The sequence below is a fragment of the Elephantulus edwardii genome, unplaced genomic scaffold (assembly GCF_000299155.1).
Source record: "Elephantulus edwardii isolate Elephantulus edwardi_28Jun2011 unplaced genomic scaffold, EleEdw1.0 scaffold00050, whole genome shotgun sequence".
Lineage (NCBI taxonomy): Eukaryota > Metazoa > Chordata > Mammalia > Macroscelidea > Macroscelididae > Elephantulus > Elephantulus edwardii.
The window spans coordinates 3567274-3589142 of NW_006399800.1; the positions used below are offsets into that span (position 1 = coordinate 3567274).

At 50.1% G+C, this 21869-nt stretch overlaps 1 protein-coding gene across 1 annotated transcript in view; it reads left to right on the forward strand.

Annotated features, from left to right (window-relative positions):
* IGDCC3 (immunoglobulin superfamily, DCC subclass, member 3) overlaps positions 1-21442 on the forward strand; it is a 51135-nt gene extending 29693 nt beyond the window's left edge. Inside the window, exons 3-14 of the mRNA XM_006886694.1 lie at positions 13605-13749; positions 14023-14153; positions 14917-15054; positions 16260-16418; positions 17714-17879; positions 18180-18427; positions 18628-18792; positions 19051-19242; positions 19366-19470; positions 20344-20482; positions 20922-21120; positions 21275-21442. Coding sequence (XP_006886756.1) covers positions 13605-13749; positions 14023-14153; positions 14917-15054; positions 16260-16418; positions 17714-17879; positions 18180-18427; positions 18628-18792; positions 19051-19242; positions 19366-19470; positions 20344-20482; positions 20922-21120; positions 21275-21442 — 1955 coding nt within the window. The remainder of the gene's footprint in view (positions 1-13604; positions 13750-14022; positions 14154-14916; positions 15055-16259; positions 16419-17713; positions 17880-18179; positions 18428-18627; positions 18793-19050; positions 19243-19365; positions 19471-20343; positions 20483-20921; positions 21121-21274) is intronic.
* The last annotated feature ends 427 nt before the right edge of the window (positions 21443-21869 follow it).

The following is a 21869-nucleotide window of genomic DNA, read 5'->3' on the forward strand; positions in this document are numbered from 1 at the left end:
GGGGGGTGGAGGCTGGGCAGGGAGAAAAGTGCAACAATGAATGAATGGAAATCCAAAATCTCTGTAAATGTTCATTAAAATTATTAAAATTAAAAAAAAAGAGAACGGGGGGAAATGAACTGGGGGAAGGGAAGGAGAGGGGATAAAATGTGCAACAATGAATGAATGAAAAACTATCTTTTCTGTAAACGTTTGTTAAAATCACAATTAAAATAAAATTTTTTATTAAAACAATCCCAGAAAAGAAAACACACACACACACACAAATCCCATCTGATGAGGCCTAGGAGATCCATACATACAACACAATAGAGGATTCATTCTCTCTGGTTTGGGTGATGTGGAGGATACAGGTATTGGAGAAAGAGTTAAAAAGAGTTCTAGGCATAGTGTAAAGCAGGAGCAAAGTAATAGAAAGAAAATAAAATATTTGTTGTACATAAATTGTTCAGCATGATATCCCTCTCCAAGGACTGAAAGGTCCCTCCTGGCAACATGACCAAAGTATATTAGATGGAACTTCAGAATCCTTGCCTCCAAGGAGCAGCCTGGTTTCACCCTTTCCAGTATAAACCTGTTTGTTCTCCTAGCAGTCCGTGGTATATTCAATACTCTTCTGCAGTACCACAGCTTACAGTCATCAATTGTCCTTCTATCATCCCTAAGTCATTGTCCAGCTTTATGATGCATAGCAGGTGGGTGGATGGACAGCTCAAGAGAGGAAAACCCTCGATGAGATAGATTTTCAGTGACTAGAGCAATGGGGCTATTGTCAGAGACAATAAGGTTGGCTCAGGATAGAGCAGGGTTCAGAGCTGTTGAACATGGGATCGCTATGAGTCACAGGTGACTAGATGGCACATAACAATAACAACAACAACAAATTGTTCAGTGTCATTAGTTACATTTACCACTGCGTATTAGCATTCTCATTAATTGCATTCTGGTTTTTCCATTTTAGTACTCTAGTTTCCCTGCACCCTTATTTTCTTGTCTTTGCCTTACAGTAATTGTTTGTAATTTTTTTTATTGTGGTTTTGGTGAAAGTTTACAGAGCAAATTAAAGAGTAAAAAGCTGTCTGGCATGATTAGAGTATGAATCACGTGAAAACAGAATTATTTGGCATCTGAGGTTGTTGCAAAGATGAAATGGAACCTAGTAATTAAAACCTTGAATGCCATCCCAACGAGGATAACCTTGATTCAAGGCAATAGAGAGCCGTCAAATTAATGACCAAATTGAAAAGTCTGGAATGTAATTATGGCTTCAGGATGAAAGATGAGAGGAAAGGAAGTGGGAAGTCTGGAAAGAGGGATGAGGTTACCTAAATAGTTGGGAATGATGAGAGCAAAGTTGTAAAAAGGAAAGAATGGACCAGGATTGGTGTCTTTTTAGCTGAGGGGGTATGGGAAAGGATATATTGGTCCCTGGTTTGTGAATTAATCAATTAGTGTGTGATGAGGGTGTTAATAAGAGACACAGGAGAGGATTTAGGTTGGGGATAGGAGTGGTGGTTTCTTTGCATTTATGTGGAAAAAAAATTATTAAAGATTATTTTAAAATAATTTCTTGTGTTTTCAGTAAAAGTTTACAGAACAACTTAAGATCCCATTTGACAATTTCTACACAAATTATCATTAGTTACATTTTTCATGTGTCACTATTCTTTTCAATTGCATCCTTACTTCATTTTTAGTACTCCGGTTGCCCTGTCCCCTTATTTTATCATCTTTGCCTTAGAGTAATTCTTTGTTTTCAATATTTTTATTGTGCTTTTGGTGAAAGTTTACAGAACAAGTTTGTTTTCCCCTCAATAGTGTGCATATAAGATGTTTCGAGACACTGGTGCCAGCCCTGCAGTATGTCAGCATTGTCCTCACTTTATGGGAAGGATTTTTAATTTGCAGTGTAGATGACAGAAAGGGTCCTGGAGGTATAGTGTGTTCTGTGTTAAGCTGCTAACTGAAAGGTGAACAGTTCTAATTCACTAGCCACTTCATGTGAGAAAGATTGTTATTCTCCTCCTATAGAGATTTACAGCAGTGGAAACCCAGCGGAGGATCCCACCCAGCCAGAATCCTCCTGTGAGTCGGAATCAACTCCATAGCAATAGATTATAAAGAAGATTGTTCCTGGTGAGCTCTGGTGGCCTAGTGGCAAGAAACTGCACTGAAATCCCAGAGGTGCACAGTTCAAATCCACCAGATGCTGTGCTGGAGGAGGGACAAACTCCTGTACCAGTCAGATCCATTTGATGGTACACACACACACACACACACACACTCAAAAAAAGAAGACTGTTCACTGGGTTTTCAGAAAACCTATGACCACTAGAAGATACCAGTGGGGTTCTCCAAACAGATTTATTCTGAGAGTTCCAAGCCCCACAACCAGTTGTTCTTACGTCACCTCTGGCTCCTCACAGACGCTGTGTGCTGCAGAGTAGAACTGCACTCCGTTAGGGTTTTCATAACTGACTTTTTGAAAACAAATCGTCAGGCTTTTCTTAGGAGGCATTTTGGATGAATTTTAACAGCCAGCCTTTTCATAAGCAACTGAACACTTAACTGTTTGCTCCATCCTGGGACTCTGCATACTAGCTAAAGCACGGTCGTCCTTCTGTGGAATATAGACCTTCTTCCCCCAAACAGATAAAGGTTATTCTGGAGAGTTGTTAGGCTTGAGAGACTGTGGGCTTTGTTCTGTTGTAGATGGGTGTTGAGTTACCAGAGATTCTCCAGGGGATGCAGATAGGTGCAGGATGGTAAAAGATTAAGGTAAAAGAGTGGGAGTGAGTCTTTTTATGGAAGGAGAGAGACCACCTACCTTGTGTTTTAGAATTCGACTTCCCTCCTTTGTTGTGGTAAATATATATATAACAAAACATTTGACATTTCCTCACATACACAATTTGTGTTGTTCAGCCCTTATTCCTTCCTGAATTTTTCCATTGTATCCTAGGATCTTACTGTTGATATAGCCCTAGAGATTATCTTCTGAACCTTGTCCTACTCCCATTTAGGGTGCTCTGGTGGCCTAGTGGTTAGAAGCTGCGCTGCAGTCTCAGAAGGCATGCAGTTCAAAACCACCAGTTGCTCCTCAGGAAAAGGAGGGACAGTCTCCTACAGTACATTTAACTTCCTCTGGAAGGTTCCAACTTGCATTGGTTCCAATTTGACAGCACACAACAGCAACTCCCATTTTACAGATGAGAAAACCAAGGCTGTCACTGAATGGTCACAGAAATGCTGTGACAGCCTCACTGCTACTTGGCCCCACTCACTGTATTAATCCCTGCAAATTCTAATATGTGGCCATAGATATCTTGGAGAGGTACCTTTTTCTTGCATTGTCCTCGTGATCATGTGAAAGCAATTTACTTAATAGCTCCAGCCTGGCCCCCTAACCAGACGCCCTTCCGGGAGGTGACGGAAACCTGGTATTCTGACCAGAAAGATGAAGTTAAGGGTATTGTGGGGCTGGGTAGGTTTACATAAGGAAGATTGGTGACCTTGACATGGGCAGAGACATGCAGTCTGAGGAGAGGGGCCCTGCTGGGTCTGGACATTTTCAAGTCCAAGGCAGAGAGGGTTCCTTTCTCAGCTTGACTCACAGACTTTAACCCTGCACCCCACGCTGGCTCTAGGAAGCTGTTGTGCCTCATAGGTTTATAGCCCATCTGACTCAGCTACCCCATTTTACGGAAGAGGAAATAGAGGCTGAAAGAAAGGTTTTGCATTAACTGAAATCACACATTCAGTAATTAAAATAGCCAGATCATAGTTTTCATGGCCATCTTTCCTTTTATCCTTTCCACTGGACTACCTCCTGTGCCTTCCCAAACCGGGAAAATAAAGCTCTCTGGTGGTTTACTGGTAAGGAATTGTGCTGTCAACACAAAGATACACAGTTTGAATCCACCAGAGATGGGCAATCAACTTCTGCGTGATTTACCACCTTTGAAAACTTGCCGGAGGGTCAGCTATGGGTCAGTTCTGACACACTTTATATATTAGCGCACTAGCCAGTGAGAGTAGCTTTGGAAGTCCCACAACCTCACACTCTGTAACTTTGCTTTCTTGGAAAACGGAAGAGAAGAGCCATTCTTGGTTGTTTATTTACCTGTGTTAACGGAACACAGGAAGCATGCTCCTGCATGGGCACATTAGTGAGGTGTAACCCCACCTTATCACAGGGCTTATCTGCATTAGTTCCACTCTATAAATCCTACTCCCGAGCCCTGGGGGAATGAAATGAAAGTGGAACCTGCTGTGTAATAGGTTTCTCTGAATGTGAGTTAGCCAGCTTATTGTGAGGTCTCAGATATTGTATGCCTCTAGGTTTTTCTGTGAATGTGTCCATAGGCATTGCTGGTCATGGTTGAACAGCATAAACAGCAAAGACAGGAAAAGAGCACAGCTGTATATTCAGATACTTACCTTCAACTGGCTGTGTGCCCTTGGGAAAGTTACTTAACTTCTCTGAGCCTCGGTTGGGTGTTGATGAGGTACTGCCTGATCCTGTGCCATCTTCACAATCCCTACTGTGCTTAAGGCCATTAGTGCGGTCACTGTGTCGAGCCGTCTTGTTGATGGCTACCCTTCCTTCACTACTTTTCCAAGCATGATGTCTTTTTCCAAGGACTTGCTCCTCCTCATAACATGCTCAAAAGTATGCAAGACGAAGTTTCACATTCCCTGAGGCTTAAAAACTCAAACGCACAAGTTGCCTCAGACCCACAGCAAACCCTCCATTGGGTTTCCAAAGCTAGAAATTGTAATATGAGGAGACTGTCCATTTTTCTCTCTTGAGGCAACTGATAGATTCAGCCTGCTGGAGAGAGGGACTTTTGGGTAGCATGCAACATGCTACAGAGTACTTCACCAGAGCTCCCTTCTTTAAGCCCAGGTCTGGCTAAAAATCCCTACCTCCCAGGGCTGCTATGCAACCAGAGTGCTCCTTAAGAGGCAAGGATGAAAAAAAAGAAAAAAAAAAAGAGGCAAGGATGGTGAAACTTCATCTCACATACTTTGAGCCTGTTATCAGGAGGGGCCAGTCCTTGGAAAAAGACATCAGGCTGAGAAAGCTAGAGGATTAGCAAAATAGAGGAAGACCCTGGATTGATTGCAACAGTGGCTTGAGCATGATGGTGAGGATGGTGCAGGATAGGGCACGATTCAGATCTGTTCTTTGTAGGGTCTGATGAGTCGTGGCCGAGTCTACAGCACATCACAAGTCTGTGACTATTGGTGGCTTCCGTGGGTTTGTTTATTAGGGCCATCTTGCTGTGTGGTACCTGTCCTTACTGCTTCCACTCACTAACCTTTCTGTGGAGTTCGGGTGTGAACATCTAAGAACAAGGCCTGTGAGATGAGGGGAACGTACCCCTGGGGTGCCAGAACATGCTGTCTTACAAATCACTAGCATTCAGTAACTATCTGTTGACTGAATGAAGGCTCAGAGTCCACTCAGTGGGTCTGCTGTGTAAACAGGACAGATGACAATATCTCCAGCCAAAAACCGGAACACAACCTCTGACTCATAAGACTGTTATGTGGGATGAAAACAGGGCAAGATACTTGAAACTAGGCTGCCTTTTAAAAACGTAGGTTGCATGGTGTGGGAGAGGCTTCCCTTGCTTCCCCCTTCTTGGAGGCAGTGGGCACACCTCTGGACTACACCCCCTATGCCCTCCTCAGCCTTGTCCCCCAGCACACAAACACCCAGGCACACTTCACACCCTTCACTGAAGGCTCAGCAGGGGTGGGAGCCTCACAGTGTGATTTGGTGGAGGAACTGGAGCCTCTGAATTATGGGGCCAGTGATTAAAAGCAGGACTTTGAGGGATTTTATTTTCCTTGGGTTGTAAAAGCCCAGCTCAGAGGCAGCGGAGCCCCTGTTGTGTCACCGGCAAGAGTGCCGTGGGCTCTACAGTCACTGGCATCACCAACAGCCATAAAGGGTCGATGCTCAGCCGATTCTGCTGCGGGCCAACAGCTGGATGTAGGATTTTCCCAAGCTGAATCTGGTCCCCTTGACTGCCCCCTGCCTTCCCCCATTCAGGCCCCCATTTGTCAGAGGTAGCTGCAGAGAAGGAGAGACATGGATTTATGGCTGCTGACTTGAAAGACAAAGTTGCCTTTTGTGTTAGCACTGGGGCCAGGGGGAGCGGAGAGCTGGTGGTGGGATGGGAGGGTAGGAAGGAAGGGCTGGGATTCTAGGCCCAAGGCAGGGGGTGTGGTGGGGGTGGGGGCCTTGAGGAGGCAGACAAAGGGATCCAGAGGCTTCTCAGGGCAGGGCCACCAGGCAGAGGCTCACATGAATTGATTGCCCCCAGTCAGGCGGAGTGGGCCTCTGAGCCACCCCAGTCTGCTGAGGCTGTTTGTAAATGCCAGACACCCCGTCCATGAACACCCATTCCAACACCCAAACCCCAGTTCTCTCTCCCTGATAGAATGCCCCATAAGGCCCCTTCGTTTCTCTTCATCACTCTGGATTCAGAACCTTGATTCAACCCTGAAGACCTCCTTCAGAAGCTCAGAAGAGTAAAAAAAAAAAAAAAAGGTCTTCCAAATACCTGGTTTTCAACCTCAAATGACTACAACTATCATTACAGAATTTTTTACGAAGAGAGCCAAAGTCAGGGGCCAGATGAAAACCTGGAGAGGGGGAGCTGGGGACAGAGCTCTGGAGAAGGTGCACCTGGGTTGATGACAAGACCTACAGGAACAAGTTGTCAGCCTTCCTCCAGGCTCTCTGCCACTCCCTCCCTCCTTCCCATAGATTTTTGAGATGGGACATTTACAAGTACTTTGGGGAGTTTAAAGAGCTCATGAGTGTGAGCGGGACCTGGCCGGCCTCCTCGCTAGGCGTTGCTTCCCCAGCGGTTCAGCCTGGTGGGTCTTGGTGGAGATCCGGGCAGCTGATGTGTGGAGTTCGACAGGTGTTTTAACTACACCTCGGAGAGCTACATCCAGCCCTTGGAATGAGCCTGCCCAATAAAGACATGAGTTTATAGGCTTCATAAACATTTTACTAGAGAAATCAAGGCCTCAATTACCCAGTGGCCTCTTCCAACTGACAGCTGTCTGTTGGGGCCTCTATGATGCCCCCAGGCAGAAGTCAAAAGATAGAAGAAGCTGAATTTTAATTTATATACAACCATCCCTCCCCCCTCCCCCCACCGTCTTGCAAATTCGGATTTTTCCCCCCCTTCACATTCCAGGGCTTCAGGCTCTGTCCCTCACTTAAGTCTCTCTGTATCAGAGAAGAGCCTTAGAAAATACACCAACTTTCCCCTGTTCCCCACTCTACTCATCCTTTCAGCTCCAGATTTACTTTTTCCTCAATAATAACAACAACAACATTCCAAAAAGACATTGCTGTTGAATTGGAACTGACTCATGGTAGACCCCCCCCCCCCAGCGGGTTTCCCAGTCTATAAATTGCATGGGAAGACATTGCTAATCTTCCTTCCAAGGAGCAGCTAATAGATTTGGATGTGAAAGATTCAAAAACTTGTGTTTTGGGCCTAGTTGTTGTTAACTAAGAAGTTCTTTCTCAACACTAACTAGCAAATAATTTATTATTTGCCAATGACTGGGCCAATTATGTAAGCTCATTGAATCTTCCAGGTGAAGCAAGCTTAGAGAAATGGACTTTGACATCCTTGCTTTCCAGAAATAGAGGTTTTGAGAGGTTACCTAACTTGCCCAAAGTCACACAGCTAATAATTGGTGGTTGAGATTTGAACCCAGCTCTCTGTGATTCCAGAAAATCTATCATCTTCTTCATTTCAGACAAATTCCTGGGAAGTAGTTCTCCCCCAGGAACAGAAATGTTCTCTTATGAGGCTCTGTAATGCAATGGGAACACTCTAAGGATTCGATCACATTGGGCTTCATCAGCTGTCTGTGAGTCCAAGTGTCCGAAGGGGGAGGGATGAGCAGGGACAAAGCCAGGCTAGTGATCAAGACGGGGATGGAATTTTGCAGGCTGGAGGGGACGGCTCCTCTCCAGTGGGGCAGCTAGAGAGATATTAGGCAAGAAGACACTTTGGGTCGGAGGCCTTTTCTTGGGCCTGAGATCAGTATTATCGTATTATCTAATAGGATTTTTTTATGATGATGGTAATAGTTTTGTTCATAATTGTGCCCATGCAGACTCTCTACAAGAAAGAGTGGTTAAAAAAAAAAAAAAGAACAGTAGTTCATATAGAAAAGAGGATAATGCATGGTTTAAAATCAGAAAAGTTGTGCATCAGGGTTGTATCCTTTCATCAGAACCCATTCAGTTTGTATGCTGCACCAACCTCTGAGAAGCTGGACTCTGTGAAGAAGAGTGTGGTATCAGGATCTGAGGAAGACTCATCAAAGAGCCTGCGGTACCCGGATGACACAACCTTGCTTGCAGAAAGTGAAGAGCATACAAACTCAACAATGTATATGAGTACCATTCAATGTCATTGAAAACTAGGTTTTTCAAGTTGTGCAAACCATCTACACCCTCCTTTTGGTACTGAGTTTTAATTGTTTTGACTTTAAATTCATTTAAATGGCCACATGTGGCCTGTAGCTACTCTACTGGATAACACAGGGCTGTGTTTACTGCAGCTTGTGAATGAAGCTTGCTCCTGTGTTACAGAGCCCTGTAGGCTTGAGCTACCACTTCTAGGTGCTGCACTTACAAGGGGACCTTCCCCACCTAGAGAGAACTTGGCTAAAAGTGGCATCAGGCATCCGAAGATCATTTCATGTCACAAGTAACTGAGTGACTTAGGAGTAATTCACCTTGGAAGAAGTTGAGCAACCTTAAGTATTTGAAGGGCTCTCGTTTGGAGAAGAAAATTGTTTTCTAGACCAGCTCTGTTCACAGAAATATGATGCAAGCCACATAGGTAATTTTACATTTACTAGCAGTCACAATTAAATTTTAAAAATTAAAAGAAACAAATGATGTTAATTTTAAGCATAGATTTTCTTTTATCCAGTATAATTTCTATACATAATATTAAAATTATTATTTCATGTTCTTTTAGGGGAACTCAGTCTTTGAAATCTAAAATATGATTTCAAGTTGGAATGGATATGAAGAAGTTATTACTGAGTCACATTCTACTGTTGTTATTGTTTTTTAGAATATCAAGTCTTTAAGATCTGATGTGTCTGTCAAATACTCAATATCTGGCCACTGTTCACATTTCTTGAGAACTCTGGTGGCCTAGTAGGAAAGAATTGCACAGCCAACCTAAAGGTGGACAGTTTGAATCCACGAGATGCTCTGTGAAGAAAGATGGGCAATCTCCTCCCATGCAGTTTACCATCTCTGAAAGCCCACTAGAGGGCCCACTGTGAGTCGGTGCTGGCTCTATGGCATAAACATCAGCCTTCACATAGTGGTAAGAAATCACACTACAATCCCAAAGACACATGGTTCAAATCTACCAGCTGCCCTGAGGGAGAGAGATGGGCAATCTCCGCCTGTGTGATTTACTGCCTCTGAAAACCCGCTGGAGGGTCAGCTGTGGATCAGTTCCAACTCAACAGCATACAGTAACAATATACTAGGCAGTGTGGGTCTAGAGGAAAAATTTGGAATGAGTGATAGATTCTTATAGAAAAATGTTAGCCCAGAGAAGGGCTGGGCATCCAGGAGGCTGTGCACCACTGGCTTTTAGCAGGCACAGCTACGAGGGGGGATTGGCTCAGATAATGGTTGGAAGCCGGTGGTTCTGAGGTCGCCCCTCTTGCATGTCTGTGTGAGGTGCCTCAGGCTTTTGCAAAGACTGTGTTCAGAACTCTTCATCCAGACTTGTCCAGGGCTCTTTTTGCCACCTCACACCGGATGGGAGTCTAGTTGTAGCCAAAGGAGGGGGTAGCAACTTCCTTCCTAGCACTTGGGCTCGACCCCTTGCTGCACCCCTGCGTCCCCCTGGAGCCTGTCTAATCACATCCAGGCCTGACCTCGCCAGAGGTCCTGAACTTGGAGGAAAGTGCCCCCTCCCCTCGCTGAGCTGCCCTGGATCTGACTCTCAGGAGACCCCTCCCCTAAGGGTGATTTATAGGGACATCAGGAGCCATTTCCTGCCTGTTTCTGGTCCCTTCCTGCCAGTGGATACAGGGCTTGCTCTCTGCACCTCTGTCTCCCTTCGGCCTGGCTGTACCTGGGGTGGGGGAAGGGAGACTCTGGGAGATTCCTTCCCAGATTGCTTGAGGACAAAGGTACTTTCTTCTGCTTTTCTCCAGCCCTGCCCCCAAGCAGGCCCTTGTCCTTTCTGCCCCTCACATCTGGAAGGCTTCCTTATTTCCTTCCCCCATCATCCTGCTTGAATGAGGGCTCCCACAGTTGCTTTCACCAGGCCAACAGGTGTCAAAAAAGAGCATCAAGTGTAAAAGGCCACAAGCCACAGCATCACCTTGGTACCCACCAGTCAAGAGGCAGAATACCAACACCAGCTTTGAACAGCTTTGTGCAGCTACTATAGCAACCAGTCTACACGGGCATCTACCACACAGTCACACAGGAGGAGTGATGACTTGTCTGGGATGCTCTAAGGTCCATGTGCATCCCTCAGCCTCTCAGGACCCTAGGTGAGACACAGTGAGGGGCAGACGTCCCCCGCCAAGAGTGACCTGCTAACACAAGCCAAGGACCAAATGTAGCTCACCCTTAGAGACTTGGAGGGGGCCGAAGCAGCCCCCAGATCCTTTATCTCCAAGGTCCTGAAGGAGAAATACTCTCTGGTGGCCTAGTGGTGAGGAGTTGAACTGCCAGTGCAAAGGCACGCAGTTTGAATCCACCAGCTGTTCCACAAGAGAAAGCTGGGCAGTCTCCTGTGTAGTTTACAGCCTCTGAAAACTCTGTAGGGTCAGTTCTGAGTCAGTTCCAGCTTGATGGCACATAACAACATGAATTGGGAGTAAGCAGAAAATCCCAGGAGGCCCAGATATGCTCAGTCACTGGATCCAGACAAGGGCCTGTCTGGGGAGGCGTCTGGGGAGTCAGCTGGAAGTCTCTAAGAGTAAGCTGTTCCACCCACTTCATTTTATGGTTGAAAAGACTGGTGCTCCCAGACACTACATGACTTCCCAGATGAATATGCAGGACTGGCCAAAGGGCTGGGGGGTGGCGAGGCTAGGAACTACCTCCCTAGGAAGAGGGACTTCCACATCTCTGGGTCTTTTTATCCTCCCCCCACCCCAACTAAAAACAAGATGCCAACTCCTGACTAGTCACCATTGGCTCTGAGGTGACAGCGTGAAAAATTGGAGGTTGAAGGGACACCCCAACAGAAGGCCTGCGACGTGGGACTCCTGATTCATGGTCAGGAAAACCACCAACCTCAGTTTCCCTCTTCTAAAATAAAAGGGGTTCTCACTGGGTTTGGTGCCAGTGGTCAAGCAAAAGGCTGCCCTTCCAATGAAATGTTCCGTAGAATGGCAGGAAGGAAAGCTGATAGAGAGGTACCGGAGTTGCCACTGTGCTGAGAAGGAGCTCAGCTGCATCTGAGGAGCTCCAGGGACCCCAGGACTCCCGGCTGTGCACTGTGTGAAGACTGTCAGCCTGCTAGGGGCACCTACAACTACTTCCAGCTGAGTCACGTTCTACTCTTGTTTGGTTTTAGGGGTGAGGAAGAGAGCTGTCCAGGCGAGACCAGCCTTTCTCTGTCCCCTGATAAAATGCAGCACCCTGATACGATGCAGCCTCTCTCTGCCTTGTCGCTTTCCCCAGGCCAACTCCTAGCTCCAGGGGCCTCCGGGGAGCCAGGAATGGGGGCTAGATGCACAAAAGGATTCAGTTCCTTAATGAGGAGGCATCTGTAGTCAGCAGAGCCATTAGTCCCCGCCCGGTCCCTGGGGGGCTTCCAGCTCCTCTCCAGCTGGAGTGGGGAGGGGGCAGGCAGCTCCCAGCTCCCAAATGGGCCAAGCCCCGGGGGCACAGCCTGCCTTGGGTGCCTTCTCCCATCAGTCTAGTCCACCACAAGGTTGAGGCCTGGAGGCAGGAGAGGGGCCTCAGTAGCACCTCAATCCCCTCCCTGTGGCCTTTGGACTGACCTGCAGAGTCTTAGCCAAACACAGACTGTGGCCTGAGCAGGCTGACCTCACAGGCTCCCTGGGGTCCTCACATTGGACCTGATGGGGCACCAGCTGGGGCACTTGTCCCCGCCTCCCCCGAGGCCCCGAGGCACTGGTCACGAGAGCTCTACCTGCTCAGAGATAAGCATGATTGATTGCACACAGAACCAAATCAGGCCTCAGCCGCGGGAGTCGACAGACCCACACCTCCATCCACAGCCAGCCCTGGTGGACACTCGGACCACGTCCATGCAGCCAGCCATCTTCCCAGCAAACACACAGGCCCGCACACACGTACAAAGAAGCACACACACCATCAGCCGTGCTCCCAGGAGGCCCTCAAAGAGAGGAGGCAGGGCGGGGGATTTTTATGCATGTTTATATTTAATGAACCACATGCAAATGAGATGGAGAACATGCCACAAAGGAGTCAGCCCCCAGAGGCTCTGGGTGGAGGGCCACAAAGGCACTGCCTTCGGAATAGGCAGGCAGGTTGAGGGGGCCTGAAACCAGGCATGGGGGCTGCGGTGGGCTGCTCGCCCACAGCCAGAACGGGACAGGCTCCAGGGGCCCTGCTGTGGGGTGGGGCAGGGAGGGCACCTTATGGGAGGGGAGCAACTGTCCCAGTTGATGGAGTGTCTATGGGGAGGGGGCTGCCTGCCCGGACAGATGGTAAACCGCCTTCCTGCACTTGAAGCAAAGTGGATTTTAATGAAATCGTAGCTCTGGTGCTGAAGCTGGGAACCAGTGTGGGAGGGGCCGCTTCCCAGGCCTTACAGGGTGGGCCTTGTGGGCAGGCTGCAGTCAGGGGATGCAGGTATGCTTAGCCAGCCAAAGAAAACAGAGGCTTGAGGAGCGGGGGCAGTGTGGCAGTGTCCACCACAGCCCCTCTGCACAGGCCTCTCAGGGCAAGAGTTCAAGGGGTTAGATCAGACCCCCAAAAGATGGGGAGGGACCCTGAATATTTATGACACTTTGAAATGCAGATTGGTAGCTCTGAGTCTTCTGAGAGACTACTCACCTTGGGTGGTTCAGCACCCTCGCAGGGGGCAGATGGAGAAACAGAGATCTTGAGAAGGGACAGAAGGACCCTGCCTGGGGTCTGACCACCCCTGTTCCTGCTGGGTGACAGTTTTCAATGCCCATCTCTGGGTGTCAGTTTCCATTTCTAGAAAATGTTGAACATGGCGCTTAGGTCTGAGATAAAAGAAGTTTATAAAAGGAGGGAGGAATCAAAAAAGTGAGAAATTAGGATTAGAAATTTCTCAGACTGGACTTTAAGGGTCAGCTTTGGGGTGTTGAAGTTGTTTCAAGATTTCTTCGTTCGAAGTCTGCTACCTAGCAATTTAATCAAACTTTGCTCAACTTGACCAACCCGGCCTCTGCTTCAGGGGGAGATGTTTCAGGGCTGAGCCCTCTGTGCCACCTCAGGACACTACTCTGTGAGTCAGCTGCACTTCACCCTCTCCCGTTAGTCGTGTGCACTTTGACAGGCCAGGTGCCTTTCCAACACGTCTTTTCTTCTGCAGCCATGTCGGACTTCCACGTGCACCCTCAGGCCACTGTGGGAGAGGAGGGTGGTGTGGCCCGATTCCAGTGCCAAATCCATGGGCTTCCCAAACCCTTGATCACATGGGAGAAGAACCGCGTCCCAATTGACACGGACAATGAGCGGTGAGCCAGGAGGGGGTGGGGGAGGAGGAGGGGACTGGTGTCCAGTAGCCTGAGATACTGGTTCTTCTGGACCTCGTGTGGGCGTCACACGGCTTTGAGGCCCAACCTGTGTGCCCACAGAGAGTCTTTGAGAAGGATGGAGAGGAGGGGTGGGGGCTGGGGTGTCCACTGATGAGAGTCCCTGGTGTGTCTGTAATGACGCCTTTGACATTGGGATAGGCCTGGGTCTGACGGGCTTAGAGTGCCCGTGGTTGTGCCCTCTCCCCCCAACAGGTACACCTTGCTGCCCAAAGGGGTCCTGCAGATCACAGGGCTTCGGGCTGAGGACAGCGGCATCTTCCACTGCGTGGCCTCCAACATCGCCAGCGTCCGGGTCAGCCACGGTGCCAGGCTCACCGTGTCAGGTGAGTGACTTTTGTCCTGCCCAGTATGACCTCCCCCCCCCCAGACACCCAACTGGCTTCCTAACTCCTTCCCAGCTTCAAATCTGGCCTCTGGCAGCTTGGTCAGGTACTAATGCATGAAGCTCCACCTCTGGAGGTGGGGGCTGCCTCTCCAGGTGGGGAGCTGAGCCACGGTCCCTGTCTCCACTCTGCAGAGCAGCTCGCCCTGAGCTTCTCTCTGGGACCTTCACCATAGGTGGCTGCCCTAGCTCTGGTTCTGACTCATAGTGACCCAGCGAACAACAGAACTAAATGCTGTCTGGCCCCCATTGTTGTTGTTGTGTGTTGTCAAGTCAGAACTGACCCATAGCTGACCCTCCAGCAGGTTTTCAGAGGTAGTTAATTGCCTATCTTTCTCCCTTGGAGAAGCTGATGGATTTGAGCCCTATGCCTTGCAATTTCTTAGTACTAGACTACCAGAACCCACATTGCTAAAAGGAACCCTGTTGGCCTACTGGTTAAGGGCTCAACTATGAGCCAGACTCTCACCTTATGGTTCCCGGGAAGAAAGACCTGGCCATCTGCTTCCATAAATTTACAGCCTAGGAAACGCTATGAAACAGCTCAACTTGGGGGCACCTAGCATTAGAGGTCCTGATGAGCCAGGAGTAGAAGGTTGGCTGTGTGGAGTGGTCCGGGCATCACCTACCCCTCAATACGTCCTGGGTGGTAGGTGCAGTGATGGGTGGTAAGACGCCCAGCTGAAATGAGGTATCCCCACCAGGCTCGGGCTCTGGGGCCTACAAGGAGCCCACCATCCTCGTGGGGCCTGAGAACCTCACCCTGACGGTGCACCAGACCGCTGTGCTCGAGTGTGTCGCCACGGGCAACCCTCGCCCCATTGTGTCCTGGAGCCGCCTGGGTAAGCCTCACCCTGCAGCTCCTGCCTCTCCCAGCCCCATCCCACCCCGTGGGAGGGTCTTCTCCTCACCCAGCTCTGGAGAGACTTTGAATCCTGTTTGTTCTCTGTGGGAGTCTGTCTTCTGCAGGCTGGGGAGGGGTGTGCTCCCTGCTACTTAGAAGGACAGGGAGGGCGGCCTGCCCACAAAATTCTCCCTCCCCCTGTTAGGGATGGCTTAGCTCCCTGGGTTACTCCCTCACCCCAGAACCAAGCTCTCCAGAACCCGTTGCTTAGCCTCTCCTTGGCCACCCTGCCCACTCTACCTGGTCATACTTCCCATCGCACAATCCCCTGCCCCCCAAAAAAATCTCAGGTGGTCAAGTCTCCCTCCAGGCCCCCCCAGTCTCTGCCCTGGCCCCCTAAGTTCCCCAGCCAAAGTCCCTCGGCAGCTGAAGAGAAGTGAAAGGGTGCAGATGGGCTCACATTGTCTGAGTGGAAAGGTCACGTAGGGGAAGGAAATTCTGGAGGGGGTGGGGTGGGGTCGCATTCAGGAGGAGACTGAACCACATTGTCGCAGCTGAGTGATTGAGGAAGGAGGGGGCAGCAGGCAGGATAATGGAGTAGATTTCACCACTTCAGTCCCTGAATGGGGAGCTGTCTCCTTGTATTTGGTCTGTGCTAATCTGATTCTGGAGTTAGGGGGAGGGCCCTGGTCCCTGGGAGAGGCTGGGAAGAATGGCCGCCAGGCACTGTGAGGACCATCTGGTCCCAGTTTCCCAAAGTAAGCGCATCAGGGAGGAAGGATTGGCCTGGTGGGCTGACATGTTTGGGGAACAAAGTTAGACTGATCTTCCCGTGGCCCTTCCCAGTCTCTGTACTGATAGGCATTGTAACAGTCCACAAGGGGGGGGCGTGTGTGGATATTTGACTGTGAACTTGTTTTTCAAGAGTAAGAAACCGGGTTGAGAAATGTTGATCAAATCCAACGTTATGATGAAAACAGAAGGGAAGAGATATGAAGGTCACTGGAGTCATTGGCCATGCAAGAATCAGGACGTGGCTTTCTGTCCACCAGGCCAGACTTTGCTGTGTTCTGTTACCTCTCCAGAGATGGAGGTGCAGTTAAAGATTGGGGAATCTTTCATGCAATAGTGAATGCTCTAGAGTGTTCTGGAATGTTCTTTGTATCTCTCTGGCCTGTTCTTATTCCTTCATTTCCTCCTCAGATGGCCGTCCCATCGGGGTGGAGGGCATCCAGGTACTGGGCACAGGGAACCTCATCATCTCGGACGTGACCGTCCAGCACTCGGGCGTTTATGTTTGTGCAGCCAACCGGCCTGGAACCCGAGTGAGAAGGACGGCACAAGGCCGCCTGGTGGTGCAAGGTACAGACCGTGCCCTCTCCAGTGGGGAAAGGGAAGGGGCTTCCACAGAGCCCCTTCCTCTGGTTCCATTCCTTGTCATTAATATTCCCGGTCAAGCCCAGCCCCCTGAAACTAAAAGCCCATTACTGTTATCTCTCTTCTGTCTCATTGGCCTTTAGAACGGACTAGAAATATCCCATAGGGTTTCTGAGACTGTACATTTTTAGAGAAGCAGATTGCCACATATTTTTCCTGTGGAGTAGCTGGTAGATTTAAACCACTGACGTCTTGGTCATCAGCTGAGAACTTTAACCACTGTGCCATTAGAGCTTCCTCTACCTCTACCCAGTCAGTACCCTTGTTTCTCTTACTCACCGCATCCCTAGCCCCCTCCTCTCCCCAGCTCTTGCCCCCAGGCCAGGCAATGGCAGTTCTCCCCCAGGAACGAGTGTATTTGGGGTGGGAGGATATTCTCGGTTTCTGACCCTTTTATGTCCCCACCCTCACCTCCACTGAGACTCTTTTCCACTCTGTAATCTTTGCTGTGTCACTCGCTCGTGTCCCTGGCCCCAGGTGCTGTTTTCATTCACACATGTGGCACTTTCACACTCACACCTGCTTGTTTGTCACGTTCACGCTCACACAGCCCAGTCTGCGCCTCAGCCCTCTCCCCTCACTGGGGCCTCTGGTCCCAGCCACCCCCTGCCCTGGGGCCCCACTGCCCACAGAGCTGGGCGTGGGGCTCAGTTTTCAGAGTTTTCCTGGGAGCAGGGCAGGGGCTGGAGATGGGAGGATTAGGAATTTAAATGCCCGTTTGTTTAGCATTCCATGTGCCCTTAATCTGTCCAAATGAAAGTGATGGAGCATTTCATTTCTCGGGTATTAATGGAGGCTGGAGGCCTGGGATTGGTGGAAAAAGGAATTGAATGTGAGGGTGAGGGAGGCCGGGATGGAGGGCTCATCCATCTCCCCGTCATTATAGCCTTCGAGGTGCAGCCAAACCTATTAGCACATTTATTTATTTAACAATTTCCTGAACAGGGAGCACAGCTTGATTGCTTTCGGATACAAATGTCAGTCTTTTAAATAGTCATTAAAATGGAATCCTCTCTTGGGTCTTCCTGGGGAAGAGGGACTTAGGCCTGCAGCCTGGGCAGGGGTGGAGGGTACACCCCACTGGAAGGATTCTTCAGGGGTGTATGTGTGTCCAGGGCCCCACCTCATCCTCTGAGGACCTTCATCCTTTCAATCACAGCCATCTCTGTCCTCTATCTGATCCTCATGACCTCATGCTTCTCTGTTCCCCCCATCACCAGCCCCAGCAGAGTTCGTTCAGCACCCCCAGTCCATCTCCAGGCCAGCTGGGACCACAGCCATGTTCACCTGCCAGGCTCAGGGGGAGCCGCCCCCTCATGTCACGTGGTTGAAGAATGGGCAGGTGCTGGGGCCAGGAGGCCACGTCAGGCTCAAGAACAACAACAGGTACATACATGCGGGGGGACACATGTGTGCACCTGCATGTGTGTGCAGGCTGAGGACCGGCTTGAGGTGGCCAGGGCCTGGCACATGGGTCCTCAGCGGACTGTTGCACTCCCCTCCCAGAAGGCACCGCCCTGGGAGACTGGGGAGGCTGGTGGTTTGCGTTTGAGCTCCAGCTCTGCCATTAACATGGTGGGCGACCTCAGACCAGTCACGTGTCTTCTGGGGGGGGGTCTCAGTTTCTCCTTTTTTCAAATGAGAAGATGGGGCCAACCTCTGGGCTTCCTCCCTCTCTCCCTGCAGCACACTGACCATTTCTGGGATTGGGCCCGAGGATGAGGCCATCTACCAGTGTGTGGCTGAGAACAGTGCGGGCTCCTCGCAGGCCAGTGCCAGGCTGACTGTGCTGTGGGCCGAGGGGCTGCCTGGGCCCCCCCGCAATGTGCGGGCAGTCTCCGTGTCATCCACAGAGGTCCGCGTGTCCTGGAGTGAGCCCCTGGTCAATACCAAGGAGATCATCGGCTATGTCCTGCACATCAGGAAGGCAGCTGGTGGGTGGGGACCTGCGGGGTGATGTGGATTCTGCGGCCCTGTCCCCACGTGCATGATTCCACACCCCTTTCTATCCTGTATGTCCTGACCCAGTGCCTTCCTCGCCTTCTCCCTGTGCACTGTGGCTGCCCTCCTTTCACCAGTCTCTGTCAGACTCCCTCGTGCCCCTTACACTCCTGTGCCACCTTTGCCTCCCCAGACCCACCAGAGTTAGAGTATCAGGAAGCGGTCAGCAAGAGCACCTTCCAGCACCTGGTGAGCGACCTGGAGCCATCCACGGCTTACAGCTTCTACATCAAAGCCTACACGCCAAGGGGGGCCAGCTCAGCCTCCATCCCCACCCTGGCCAGCACCCTGGGTGAAGGTGAGGCTGGAGTGTGGAGTTCAAACCACGGACACTCAGGGGAGAACAGCCCCGCCAAGCACACTTGTTCAGGCTGTGCACTGCACAAGGGGTCTAGCCCTGAGGATGGGACAGGATGGGTCTATTCATGTGAAAATTCCATGTGAACAAGTGGTGGCAGAGGGTCTGAGGCAGAGAGCTGTCAGACTCCTAGGGGGCTGATTGAAAGGTAAAGGCTTCCCCTGAGTCTTCACATTTTGACTCCTTCTCTGCCCGCAGCCCCTGCCCCACCCCCATTGTCAGTGAGAGTCCTGGGCACCTCCTCGCTGCAGCTGCTCTGGGAGCCTTGGCCCCGACTGGCTCAACATGAGGGAGGCTTCAAGCTGTTTTACCGGCCAGCGAGCAAGGCCTCCTTCACAGGCCCCATCCTGCTGCCTGGAACGGTGTCCTCCTACAACCTCAGCCAGCTTGGTGAGGCAGCCACAGCCCAGAGCTTGGGACGAGGGCAAGGGTGCAGTGCCCGGGGGATGGTGTGCAGGACAGAGCCCTGTGGTGGGGCAGTGACGGTCACTCAGTAACTCTGCCTGCCCCCAGATCCCACTGTGGTCTACGAAGTCAAGCTGCTCGCCTATAACCAGCACGGCGATGGCAACGCCACAGTCCGCTTCGTGTCTTTGAGGGGAGCATCTGAGAGAACAGGTGAGGGACGGAGGAGGACAGGGTGTGAGACCAGGGATAGTGGATATTGGCACTTAGAAAAGTGAGGGGCTGCAGGGACTGGAGAGCAGGAATCCAGGGGAGGGAGGTGGTAGAACACTGCAGTCCCAAGAACTTGGGCTCAGACTTGACTCTGAAGCTTGATGCTCATGTGTGGTCTTGAGACAGTTCTCAGATGTCACTGAGCCTTGCCTTTCTCTATGAATTAGGGACAGTAGTTACTGAATTAGAGTTTTGATGAGGATTAAATGGCTGTTCATAGTGCTTAGCTGTTGAAACTGGTACAAACCATTATACAGTAAACAGTTAAAAGTACATGATGAGTAAACTGGTGCAGCTTCTGGGATTATAACCCTTAGCTACCCTTTGAGCTGAAACAAAACTCACCTTTCCAGCAAAACAGACCAGTAACATGAACAACAAAAACACCATGGAGTTTCTCAGTCCTTAGAATAATCAAACAAGATCAGAAAGGAGGCACTTGCCCAGGGATAAAGCTCAGAAAGCAGGAAGGAGAAGGATATGAGGATGAATGGAAATGAGAATCATAAGGAGGGAACAGGAAATGACAACGTGAGAATTGTAATTAATGTCATAAAACAAGATACCTTTGAATGGTTGAGTGGAAAACTAATTTAAAAATATGAATAGTAAAAAGTTAGGGCTAAGTGAGTGGTAAAAAGGACCAAGGAGATTGGGCTGGGTCTATATAGACAAGAGTGAAGGGTGGGTTTGTCGACTTGGGAGTGAGAGAAGCTGAGAGAGAAGGAGCTCTCAGAACCTGGGCACCTGGGAGAGAGGTTCTGGCCAGAAGAACCGTAGCCCCAACTTGTCCTGCCCACTCCTCAACCCCAGCCCTGAGCCCACCGTGTGACTGCCGGAAGGAGGAGGCCACCAATCAGACGTCCACCACGGGCATCATCATTGGTATTCACATCGGGGTCACCTGCATCATCTTCTGTGTTCTCTTCCTCTTATTCGGCCAAAGGGGCAGGTGCGTGCTGAGTTAGGAGGGGAGGGTGTAGGGGAGTCAGGGGGAGGGAGTCTCGCTTTCTGTCCTTTGTCTTCATCCTGTGGCTCATACTCTCTCCTTTTATTTTTTTTTTAACTTTGTGTTGTATACAGTCACTCATATCTATTATCTTTTGTATCATTAATTACCATTTCTCTTTGCCTGTTATCACTCTACTGTTTCAAGTCTCTATTGAACATTTCCCGGTCCTTTACCCGTCCTGCAACTACCAGCCTCTGCTACCCCAGTGACTTTTACCCTTTCCCCCTTTAGTTTTTTGGCACCTTTTGAACTTTTTTTATACATGTCTTTTTCAGATACCCTCCTGTTATCAGAATAGAGGCCTTATGCAGTATTTGCCCTTATGTGACTGAGATAATTGATGTGGAGTGAAATATCTACCTCTTGACTCACCCCTCAGGGTCCTCTTGTGTAAGGACGTAGAAAACCGGCTGTCCCCACCTCAGGGTCCTCGGAGCCACAGAGATCCTGGCATCCTGGCTCTGAACAGGGTCACGCAGGGAGAGCGGGGCCAGCGGGGCCGGGATGAGAACGTAAAGGAGCTGGAGCAGCTGTTCCCTGCAGCTCGGGGGGCTAGGCAGCCAGACCCCAGACCCACGGTGAGCACCCACACTGCGAGCAAACTTCTGTGACCACAGCCTCACCTCAACCTGGATCCCTTCAGCCAAATCCATACATCCTTCGGTGGGTCTCTGTACACCCCCTGGACCAACTGTTGACACCTCTGTAATAGCCTTGCCTTTCCTCCATCAGGATCCTGTGGGCCCTGCCCCCTGTGAGGAGACTCAGTTCTCCAAGCTGCCTCTGCAGGAGCTCAACCACCTGGAGGAGACAGTGCTGGAGGCTGGAGCCCCCTGTGCAGGTCCTATGGCTGCCACATCGCCCCAGGATGCAGGCCCCGGACCCCTCGGTGAAAGATAGCCTGCCAGGCTTTTGTGGCACCAGCTGCCCAGCCAGCTCACTTGGGACAGTGCCTGGTGTCTGGCAGGCGCTGGAGGAGGCAGACCCTCATTCTCAGGTCAAAAGCTAGATTTCTCCTGTTCTGTGGGCTATGGAGGGCTCCTAGCATGTTCTCTCAATTGCCCTTCAAGTTATCCAGACCTAAGGCAGCCTGGCAGGAGTCTCCAAGGAGCTGAAGGGGGTCCTGGCAGAAGCCCCTCCCCAGGGGCTAATTTCCCTCTCAGCCCTGCCAGGTACTCATATGACTTGGCACTGAACTGATGTTTTCCTTTAACAAACAAATTTTAAAATCAGAAGAGAGAGAGAGAGAGAGAAGAAAGAGGAAGGTGAATTAGACTCCAAAAATGTGCCCTGCCCTGGCTGGGCCCCTGACACTGTCACCCTGCAC